This window comes from Chamaea fasciata, unplaced genomic scaffold (genome assembly GCF_029207755.1).
Source record: "Chamaea fasciata isolate MVZ Bird 193981 ecotype frontalis unplaced genomic scaffold, bChaFas1.0.hap1 SCAF_6, whole genome shotgun sequence".
Lineage (NCBI taxonomy): Eukaryota > Metazoa > Chordata > Aves > Passeriformes > Sylviidae > Chamaea > Chamaea fasciata.
This window is the reverse complement of record NW_027094091.1, coordinates 1684232-1695478: the sequence shown is the minus strand read 5'-3', so window position 1 is coordinate 1695478 and position 11247 is coordinate 1684232. Positions and strand designations below refer to the sequence as shown.

The window sequence follows — 11247 nt, the reverse complement described above, 5'->3', positions numbered from 1 at the left end:
GGGGCTGGAAACCGGAGAAAGGGAGCCGGGGACCGGGAAAAGACCCTCCGGGATGCGGAAAAGATCCCTGGGATCACGAAAAGACCCGCTGGGATGGGGAAAAGACCCTTTTAGGATAAGGAAGAGGTCCTCGGAGACTGGGAAAAGAGCCCCGGGGACGGGGAAAAGACCCTGTAGAAAAGGAGACGCCCGCGGACTGGGAAAAGAACGCCGGGAAATGGGAAAAAACCCCTCAGGTACAGGAAAAAGACCCTCAGGAACTGGAGAAAGTCCCTCCGGGAGCAGCTCAGGCACGCAGCGGAGGGAACGGGAGGGGCACGGTGAGTAATCCGGGCAGGGCAGGGCAGAGCTGTGTCTCCCCGTCACTGTCACTGTCACCCGGGCACGGCCACCGGGGCACTGCCGGGGACAGCAGCGGGACGCCGGGATGTCACCGCAGGGGATTGGGAGAACCGGGATGGGACACCGGGGAGGGCGCGGATCCCGGGGGAAGAGGCCAGACCCTTCCCGGAGGGACCGGATCGGGTCCAGCGGGGAAATTCCAAGGGAGGGGATTCCCTCTTTTCCATCGGCGGCTTTGGGGACCCCCTTCCTTGGGGACCCCTCCTGGAGGCAGCATCTCCTTGGGGATCTGTCCTCCCTGGGGGACCCTCGGCCACCCCCTCTGGGGATCGCCTCTCCCCAGCCCCATTCCCGAGACCACGTCCCGATCCCAAGCAACGCCAGGAGGTGGGAATAAAACCACCCCGTTTCCATGGCAACACCTCCTCTTACCACCACCTCCCCCTTCCTTTGCTGTCGGCGGGCGGTGCCAAGTCGGCAGCGCTCACCGAAGGCTCCCAGCCGCGTCCCGTCCCGATCGATCCCGTCCCCGTCGCGCTGCTTCCTCCTCCCTCTCCTTTTCCTCCTCATCCTCCTCCCCGGGCCTGGCCCCGCCATGACTCGCCCCTCCCTTTCCCTTGGCTTCACTCTGCGCACCGCGCATGCGCAAACAGCGAAGCCCCTTCCGCCCTTATTGCCCCCGCGGGCTGCCCCACGCCGTGCCTGACGCCCAGCGCGGCCGTACGGCCGCGCTGGGCGTCAGGCACGACGAGCGGCAGCCCGTGGGGGGCCTTTTTATCGGGCGGGGTCGACGGTACCGGGAGCGGCCGGGCCGGAGGTACCGGGGGAGGCCTGAGGGGGTCGGGGGCTCCCGGAGCGTCCCGGGAACGGGGCCAGATGTGAATTCGGGGCTGGGGAGAGAGAGGGAGGTGCCGCGGTGTCGGCGGGACGCCGAGCGTCCTTCGTTGTGGGGGTGTGAGGGATGCGAGGGGGATGTTTGGGGGGGGGGGTCTGTGTGAGGGGGTCGATGGAGATTTGGGGGCGTTCGAGAAGGTTTGGGGGTTTATGGAGGGGATGCCTGAGCGGTTTGAAGGGAGTTGGGGGCTCTGTGTAGGATTTCTGGGGGTGTCCGTGCTCTGTGGGGTGATGGGGGGGTTTTGTGTGAGGCATTTATGGCGCTCTAAAGGGCTTTGTGGGGTGCTTTTGGGATGATTTAGGGGCGTACGGGGTGGATCTGTGGGGATGTTTGGGGTCCGTGAGCAGTTTATGGGGGTGTAGAGGTGTCTGTGGGGGTGTTTGGGGGGGGATTTGGGGGTGTTTGAGGGCATTTCGGGGTCTGTGGGGGCGTTTAGCGGTCTATGGGGTGTTTGGGGGAACTTAGGGGTATTTGGGGGGGATTTAGGGGTCTTTGGGGGGATTTAGGGGTGTTTGAGGGCATTTCGGGGTCTGTGTGAGTGTTTGGGGGGGATTTAGGGTTGTTTGAGTGTTTAGGGCATTTAGGGGTTTATGTGGGTGTTTGGGGGCGTTTTGGGGTCTATGGGAGCGTTTGGGGGGGCATTTGGGGGTGTTTGGGGGGCATTTCGGGATTGGGGGGGTCTGCAGGGGTGTTTAGGGATGTTCGGGGAGGATTTAGGGATGTTTGGGGGGTTTAGGGGTGTTTTGGGGGGTTTAGGGGTGTTTTGGGGGCGTTTCGGGGCTCTGTGTGAGGAGCGCTCAGTGATGGGCTGAGGGCGACACTTCCCCCTCGGGATTTCGGTGTGGGATCGGGAAGGTTTGATCCCGAATGACTCAGCCCCCGGGGGGTAATTAACGCCCGGGCTAATTATGGGGGGAACTCATTAAGGGTAAGCAGGATGGATATTCCCGATCCTGGATGCAGGAAAAGCTTCCCAGGATCTTCCAGCAGGGGATTCTGTGTGCTGGGAATTGTGGCAGAGCACGACCCGCCCTCATTAGCATTAGTATGAATAATTAATGAATTGATAATGATTAATTACGGGGTGGAATGCAGGCGGAGCCGTTTATTTACCTGCGTGAGGTGCGTTGGTCCTGGTGGCTCCGCTGGTGCCATCCCCTCACTCTGGACTGGTCAGGGAATTCCAGAATTCCCGAATTCCCGTCGGGAGGGACCTTTTCCCGGGCTGTTCCACTGCAGACTGGCCCCGATTTCACGCAGCGTTTTTGGGTTTCCTTGTCGGTTTTTAAAAATCCCTGCTCTCATCGGGAATTCTTGGAATGTGGGGCTCTCCTGGCAGGTTCTGTGCCGGGTGTTTTTCACCTGCCCAGGTGACCTTGGAGCGGTTTTCCTTCCTCCCTCCATTCCCGAACGCGGAGCTGGGTGGTGGCTTTGGGAATAAAAACAAGGATTCGGTTCCTTTGGTGTATTTAAGGAAGAAAAGGAGGGATTTTCGTGGATTTCAGTGTCGGGAGCTCTGGATGCTGGGGTCGTCCCGGGGTGGGGTCACGTTGTGCTGATTCTCCAGAGCCTCAAATCCCACCCAGGAACAGCTGAAGCAAAAATTTGGGAAGGTTTTCAGTCTCAGAGGAAAATGCCTAAAGAATGGAAAAGAGGGAAGGGCAGGGGGTGGTGAGGATGGCAGGGATGTGGGGACTGCTCTGGCTGAATTGTCCCCTTGGCGTGGTGCAGAGAGCTCTGCTCCCAGCTTTTCCAGGGATTGGGAAAAGGATTGGATGGATCGGGGTATTTTTGGAGGGAATGGGGTTTGGATGGGTTGGAGTTTATGGATTATGGAATGACTTGCAGCCCTGGATATTCCTCCCCGCCCCGTGCTCCATGCCCTCGTTTTCCAGCCCTCTGAGGGAAGGGGGCCGCTCAGGAATTCCATAAGGGAATAAAGTTTAAAGCTGGGAATCGCTGGGAGCAAGATCCGAGAGGGGTTTGGGATGGTGGAAATCCAGGGATTTCGAGCAAAGTCCCGCTTTGGAACGAGCAGCTCTGTCTCACCCATTCCCCGAGCTGGGTTAAATCAGCTTTTCCCGGGAACAACATCCCGGTTGGGATCAGCCGGCAAATCCCGCGGGCTGCCGGAGAGGTGGGGACGAGCTGAAAAATCCAAACTGACCTCGGCGTCGTTGTCCCGGCGTTGCTGTGGCTACGGAGGAGCAGCTCGGATCCCAGGGGCGGCGGGAAGGAGCCGGGAACGCGCCGGGAATGCGGCGGGATGATCCCGCGGGGTCGGGGGTGGGAGGGAGGCGGCTGCGGGGGCTGCGGTGCCGCGGTGCAGCCGAGCAGGGCGCAGGCTCCAGCGCCGGGTCCTAGCGCCGGCACCTGGAATGAGGTCCCCGAGGGGGGAAAAGGGGGATTGGAAGGGAGCTGCTGGTTCTGCACGATTCCCCTTGGAGGAAGGGTGGAGTCGGGAAAAGTCGGGTTCTGCTGGCAGGGAACGGCCTCGAGTTGTGCCGGGTTCAGGTTGGACACCGGGGGAAATTCCTTCGTGGAAAGGGTTGTCCAGCCCTGGCAGTGGGAAACTCCCCATCCATGCCCGCGGGGATTTAACACCCTGTGGATGTGGCACCCGGGGACATTCCCCCAGCACTGCCAAGGCCACCGCTGACAATGGTTGGACTCTGAGGGGTTTTCACCCTAAACCATTCCGTAATTCCATGGGAATTGGTGTGAGAGCCCAGTGGGTGTCACTGTGTGTCCCCCCCTCCTCCAGTTTGTGTCGTTCCCAAGTGACCTGGCTGGGTGACCTCATTTTGGGTGGAGGATCTCCCTAATTTGGGGTGGAGGGAACTGGTCAAGCTCTGCAGAGGGGGACTTGGCACAAGGGATGGAGGGACAGGACACGGGGAATGGCTTGCCACTGGGAAAGAGGAGACTGGGGTGAAATATTGGGAAGGAATTCCTGGCTGGGAGGGTGGGGATGTCCTGGAGTGGAATTCCCAGATTTGCTGTGGCTGCCCCTGGATCCCTGGCAGTGTCCAAGGCCGGGCTGGATGGGGTTTGGAGCACCCTGGGACAGTGGAAGGTGTCCCTGATCATGACAGAGGGAGGCACTGGATGAGCTTTGAGGTCTCTTCCAACCCAAACCATTCCATGACTCCAGGATTTGGATTCCCCTCCACAGGGAGACTTTTGGGGTCCCCTCGGAGTGTTCAGGGCTTGGAGCAGGATTTAAAAAGCCTTAAAAGCCTCTGCTCTGGATTGATTTTGACTCATTGAAGACCAAACCCCAAATGCTAGTTTAGGATTTCTCTCCCTGAACTCAGTTTCCTGACAAACTCAAGCTGCCCCCCAACCCCAAAATCAGCTTTTGTGGAGGAATTTCCACTGGGAGATTTGTGTATAAAATAAATCCAAATGCAATAAGGTGGAATTTTGCTGCTGCTGGATAAACGGTGGGAACTTCTAAAAGTTTTTTTCATCTCCCTCCTCCTCCTCGTGCTCCCTGAGCTGGGGGTGTTCCAGCTGCTCAGCAGGGGGCTGGCGTGTATCCCAGATCCCAGGGAAAAACCTGGAGGTTGAGGGGGGATATTTCTGGACATCTTTTCTCTGTGATAATGAATTAGACAGAGAGTTTGGGCAGCAGGAAATCTGTGTGGAGCCTGCAGAGCTATGGCTGGGCTGGTTTGTGGGGGGATCCGTGGCCTGGGATGTGACGGGGCTGGCACTGGGAATCCCTGGAGGTGGAAGGGGTGGCACTGGGAATCCCTGGAGCTCTGTGACACTGGGTTCTTCCTCCCAGGAGTGTGAGGATCGCTTCAGCCCCAACCAGGTGTGACCCTGAGGATGCTCTGGGCTGCTCCATCCCAGTGTCCCTCCCAGTGTCCCTCCCAGTGTCCATCCCAGTGTCCATCCCAGTGTCCATCCCAGTGTCCATCCCAGTGTCCATCCCAGGACACGGCTCCGGAGACTCTCTGAGCAGGAGCACAAGGCAATGCCTGTGATATTCCTGCTAAATCCCAAAATACCTGGGAAGGGGCTGGGATTTGGCTCCTGCTTCCTTTGCCAGGGGTCCCCTGTGCCAGTCCCATCCCTACTCAGTGCACCAGGAAATTTATTTCAGAGGTTTAATCCCATTTTGGGTGTGTTTCCCTGGAAAAGGGGATGCTGGAGGTCCTGGAAGGCCCAGGAGGGTTTGTTTATCCTGGGGATTTTTTCAGCTGGAGCAGCAGTTTGTCCCAGTGTTTAGGGGAAAATTGGGATTGTTCCCCTTTGTACAGAGCAGGTTTAGCCCCAAATCCGTAGGTTGTGGCGAGGGTGGAGCAGCCAAAGCCCTGTTGGAGGTTGTGGTGTTCCCAGAGGGCTCTGGGTCATCTCACGGAGTTTTAATTACCAAAACTTCCCAAATCCCAATAATTCAGGCACTGACAAAGCTCCTGCCCCACCTCAGCTTCTTGTTTAAGCACAGGATCCTCGTGGGTCTTTCCCAGCTCAGGATTTTCCAGGATTCTTTCCCTCGGGGGTTCATTTTCATCCCAAATCCAAGCTGTAAATAAAGCAGGAGGTGGCAAGTGGTACCTGTGACTTTGCTGTGCCGAGAAATGGGATATCCTGGGAGGTGCCAGTGGGATATCCATGATTTGAAAAGGCTTTTCCAACTTAAAGGATTCCACCATTCTATTCCATGATTTTCAACACAGATTTCTCAGAGGTAGCTGTGGCTGCTCCTGGATCCCTGGAAATATTCCAGGCCAGGTTGGAGGGGACTTGGAGCCACCTAGAACGGTGGAAGGTGTCCCTGCCCATCCCAAACCATCCCACGATCCTGTGAAATTGTGTTGGTGTGGAAAAAAAAAACCCCGTAAATTCAGTTAAACGTGGAAAACTCCGACTGAGGCGGAGGAGGAGGAGCCGTGTGACGTTTGTAATTTTCTTTTTAAATTAACAACTCCTCTTCTGCTCCACCTGGGAGCAAAGCCTGGCTGGTTTTCCCTGATATTTTCCTGGTTTTCCCTGATATTTTCCTGGTATTTTCCTGGTTTTCTCTGGTATTTTCCATGTGTTTTCCTGATTTTCCAGGTATTTCCCTGGTATTTCCTGGCATTTTTTTTGGTTTTCCCTGTCATTCCCTGGTATTTTTCTGGTTTTTCAGGTATTTTCCTGGTTTTCCCTGGCATTCCCTGGTATTTTCCTGGCATTCCCGGTGTTTTCCTGGTTTTCCCTGGTATTTTCCTGGCATTCCCTGGTATTTTCCTGGTTTTGGGTTTGTTCCTGCTATTCTCTGTGGGAAGAGCAGTGAGGAGTTGCCGTGCTCTGAGGGGATGCTCACCCTTCCTCCCATCTGAATTCCTGCTGAAATTCCGTGGGTGTTTCCCGGTTTTCCTTGCTCTTAGAGGAAGCTTTCTTGAATTTTGAGTTCCCTCTTGGCGTTCCAGCCTCTCCTCGGAACACAACCCGCGCCGTCGCTCCGTGGGCTGAGCACCTTCCAAGTGTTTGTGTCCACGGCTCCTGTTCTGCTCCCAGGATCCCAGAGGGGAGGATCCTGCAGGGGAGGGGAAGAGCAGAAATCCTTTAGAATTTAGGAATTAGGAAGAAATCCTTCCCTGTGAGGGTGCTGAGCCCTGGCACAGGGTGCCCAGAGAAGCTGTGGCTGCCTCTGGATTCATGGAAATGTCCAAGGTCAGGGCTTGGAGCAACCTGGGATAGTGGAAGGTGTCCCTGCCCATGGATGGGGTGGAATTATTGGGATTTAAGGTCTTTTCCCACCCAAACCATTCCGTGAGTCTATAAATAGGTGATGATTGCTCCCAGATTCTGGCAGGGAAGCACGGTGAGCTTCCAGTGCTGGAGGAGGTTTCTCCTTCTGTGGGTAAAATAATCCAGATTTTCTAAATCTTCTGAACTGGTTTAGAATTTGAGCCTGAAGGGAAGGAGCTCGTCCTCTTTGTAGCTTTTTGGAGAAGTTTGTGTGGATTTTGGGCGTGTGAAGTTTCCTTTAAACCAGCGCGGAGAGGGGAAGCCGCTGGAGCACCGATGACCAGCAGATACCTGAGGTGACTCTGGTGGAGTTCCTCGTGGTCCCAGTGAGAAATTCCCAGTTTCCAGCTGGGTTTGGTGGTGTTTATCCCAGCTGCGCCTTGTTAAAGCTCCTTGAGGAGCATTCCCAAGGCTGCCAGAGCTCCAGGAGTGTTTCAGGGACAGGGTGGGATTGTTGCGGTTGCCCTGTGCAGGGAAGGAGTTGGATCCCTGATCCCGTGGGTCCGTTCCAACTCGGGATATTCCATGTGTTGGGATCCCGGGCTTGGAATGTCGGGCAGTGGCCAATCCCGGTGGCTCCCAAATCCCCCTCGGTAGCCTGATTAGCCCCGGGAACGGTGCCAGAAAAGAGGGCTGAGGGCGTTAATTTGGGATCTGTCAGCTGGGCCAGGAACAATGGCACACGGTGTCACCTGTCACGGCCAGGAGCAGGACAATCAGCGATCATTCCAGCCGCCCCTGATTAACCTCTTGGGCTCCATCCGCGCACGCAGGTGCCGCTCCCGGGGGATTTGGGACGAACCCCCCGCTGCAGGGCGTTGTTCTCCCTCCAAATTCCTCCGCGAAGGAGAAGAGCGACTGGGGGCAAACCTTGGCTGGGGTCACCGTGCGGGAGGAATTTGGGGTGTCCCTGCCCGGTGGCCACCACAGGGCGAGCCGGAGGAGAGTGTGGCCGTGCCCGGTGGCCCGGTGCCTCCTCCTGCTCGGGGAGCTTTAGGACCCAGCGAGCCGCCGGCGCCGTGACAAGTCTGGAGCGGCACTGGCGCAGAGTGGCTCCATCGGCAGCGCTGGAATTCTCTGTATCCCTCCCTCGGAGCATCCTCGCCCAGAAAAGGGGTTCCCTCCCTCTTGTACCGCCCGGGGGAGAGGAGGGGTTGGGGGGGGGGGGTGATGCTGGGATCGGTCGGGACGCTGGGAAGCGCCGCTGGATGCTGCCGGCCGTGAGCTGGGAGAGCTGCTGTCTGCACATCGGGAATCTCTGGAGCGCGGCAGCATGGCCCAGGGCAGGAGGCACGCGTCCGGCCGGGTAAGGGAGGGGATTGGGGGGGGGCTGACTCAACACCTCCTGCCTCTGCCGGCTCCTATCGCGACAGATCGCGACGCTGTCGCAGCGAAAACAGCTGGGGGTTTGGTTTTTTTTTGTCGGGGAAATCTCGATTGTGCTGCCGTGTGCCTGGAATGTGGCACCTCTCTCTCGCTGACAATAATGCCGGGAGGGGAGGTGGATGCTCCGGCTTGCACCAAGGGCCGGGTTTTTTTTGGCCGGAGTTACCTGCCCGCGTAAGGTGATTAGCCCAATTCATCGCTGCGATTAATTACCCCCGCGGGGCGTTAATTACTCCGTCTCAGCCCCTTGGCGGGGCTCCGGCACAGCCTTGGCGGGCACAAAGATCCCGGCGTGTTTTCCTGCCTGCCGCGGGCTCCCCTCCCTCCTTCCCTCCCTCCCTCCGGGTCGCTTTTCCAGGCGGGCCTGGCAAGCGCTTCCAGGTTTTTCCGTATTGCAGCTACCCCTGGGCTGTGCGGTGCCAGCGGCCCCCGCGGGCCCGGGCCAGGCCTTTCCCGGGACTTTCTCTCCCTGTCGCTGTGTCCCTGTGTGGCCGCCGCGGTGACATTGTGTCCCGGCCACCCGCTGGCGCGTTTGGGCCTGACTGTGCCAACTTGGCAGAGGCTCCAGGATGGGGAGCTGGGGAGGGCAGACCCTTCCCACCTCTCCAGGGAAGCCCCAGACCCTCCGTGGGCACCGTGTCGTGCCCGCTGTGAGATATTCCAGGCCCGGAGCTGGAGGGATTTGGGTTGTGGCCGAAGGGATTTGGCTGCTGAGGGAGCGGCTCAGGAAAACTTCCCAGCCTGGAGGAGCCTTTTTTGCCCACCCCAGCAGGGTCTGCCTGTGGCTCCAGATGGGTTTTTGGGGGCTGGAAGCCCCCCAACCTGCCCGCCAAACCTCCCTGTTTTCCATGGGGGAAGTGAAATTCCAGCTTGAGTCCTGACAGCTCTGTCACAACAACCTGGGAGGATTTGGGGGCTCCAAGGGGGTGGGAGTGCAGGGAAGGAGCCAAACGCTGGCTCCAAGGAAGGGCTGATGGAGACGTGGCTGAGGGAGCAGTGGCAGGACTGGGAATCCTGGGGGTTCCAGGGGTGCTGGGGGGTCCCAGGACAGCGCTGTGAGTGGATTATCCCTGTTTGGCTCACATGGATTGTGGAATGGGCACTGCAGGGACCAACGCTGTGCTGGCCTTTCCTGGCCTGGAGCCACTGGCCACCCTGGCTATGTCCCTTCTGAGTTTTGGGGACACCCAGACCCTCCCAGTTTGGCAGCCTGGAATCCAGTGCCACCGTGGTGCCACATCCTGGTGTCACCCACGGCAGCCACCCTCAATGCCAGGGTGTTCCCTCCTTTCCGCAGGGATGTTGTTGTGGCAGCAGCACCACTGACTCGGTGCTGACCAGGCTTAAACCCGGAACTCTTCCCAAGTCTTTCCCTCCTCCAGCTTTGTGGGATGTGCCTGGAATTTGGATCTTGTCAGAGCTGGCTGCTCGGGATTCTCCCGGAACTTTTTTGATCTGAGCTTTGAGTGGCAGTTTGAGGCTCCATCAGTCTCACCTGCCTGGGGGAGGAGCTCCTGGAGGAACCTCTGAATATTCCTGGGATGGAGCGGAATGCTGAAGCCCTCAGGTTCAGGTGGAGCACGGGGCTGACCCAAATCGCTGGGAATTCATCCCATTTTCAGTGCCTTGGCACCAGGAGCTTCACACAGCAGAGCAGGCAGTCTATGGATGTCTGTCACGCTGCAAAAAACGAGGGAAAATGGGAAAAGGCCGGATTTCGGAGCGGCGCCAGGCGGGAAGTTGTGGGGAGCAGTCTCTGGTGGTGGTGGCAGCACAGCCACGTGCTTGTCCCTCACCTGGTGTCCCTGGAGTGGGATGGGAGCTCTGGGATGGGGGACAGGCTCCTCCTGTGCTGGTGGCTGCTCCAGGGGTTCAGCATTCCTGGTTGTTCCTCTGGCTGCCCCATTCCCAGCACCTGTGCCCCACGTGGATCTCCTTAGCTGGTCCCCAGTGCCTTCACTGTGAATCCCTGGATTTCTCATCTGCTGGGATTTAGGAGCTTATTCCCCTTCCAGATCGTCACCGTGAGTGGCCTCAGCCCTTCTCTCTTCCCACAGTTCTGCTCCTCCATGCTCTTCCTTTCCCAGGACTGGGGTATCCCGAGTGTGTTCCGCTGGGAAGGAAGGTCGGCGTGGCAGAGGGGATCCACGAGGAGCTGGCCTGGGAAGCCGAGGGAATTCTGGGCTGTGGCACCAGCTGCTGTGCCGTGGTGTCCCCACGTTTGTCACCACGGCCAGCAGGTGTGACCACAGGCGTGTCCGTCTCTCCTGGGGTGGCCACCAGATCCCCAGGCATGATCACGTGGCTGGGACAGTGGCTAGGAATGCCCATCCCACCAGAGGGGACAGTTCTTCCTCTTGTAAAACCTGCATTAATCACGTTGGGTTGAATCTCTGTGGGAATTCCAGTCGGGGGTTTATCCGTTGGATTGGAGCTTCCAGGTGTCTCACAGCCCCAGTTTCTGATGAGCTGGAAACAGAAGGTGGAGACTCAGTGCCTGGTCCTGAGGGATGGGGTGGGGTGGGGGACTTTCATTCTGGGCTCTTCTTCTTTTCCCAAGTGCAGAAGACTCGGGAAAAGTTTCCATGAAATTAGTGTTGGTTGGCAAATGTCCATCAGGAACAGGCTGGGAGAGCTGGGAATGTCCAGCCTGGAGAAGAGGAGGCTCCAGGGAGAGCTCAGAACACTTCCAGGACATAAGGGGCTCCAAGAGGACAGGACACAGGGAATGGCTTCCCACTGCCAGATGTACCCCCAGGGCTTGGAATGTGTCACATCCAAGGGATTTTACCTGGCTGCAGGTGCCAAATGGACACCAGGAGGGATAAAAACTCCTGCTCCAGGAACTTTCCCATTTACTGGGGATTTGGGATTTT

The 11247-nt window shown here is 58.0% G+C and overlaps 1 protein-coding gene across 7 annotated transcripts in view; it reads left to right on the top strand.

Moving 5' to 3' along the window:
• Positions 1-1097: 1097 nt before the first annotated feature.
• Positions 1098-11247, top strand: part of DCTN1 (dynactin subunit 1) — a 49923-nt gene continuing 39773 nt past the window's right edge. For 4 of the 7 annotated variants that reach the window (XM_066185144.1, XM_066185143.1, XM_066185142.1 and 1 more), the window contains exon 1: positions 8175-8291. In XM_066185144.1, the coding sequence (XP_066041241.1) occupies positions 8259-8291 (33 nt within the window). In that variant the 5' untranslated portion in view covers positions 8175-8258. Of the gene's footprint in view, positions 1160-8174; positions 8292-11247 lie in introns of those variants that run through there. The other 3 variants (XM_066185147.1, XM_066185146.1, XM_066185145.1) reach the window with 2 other exon arrangements.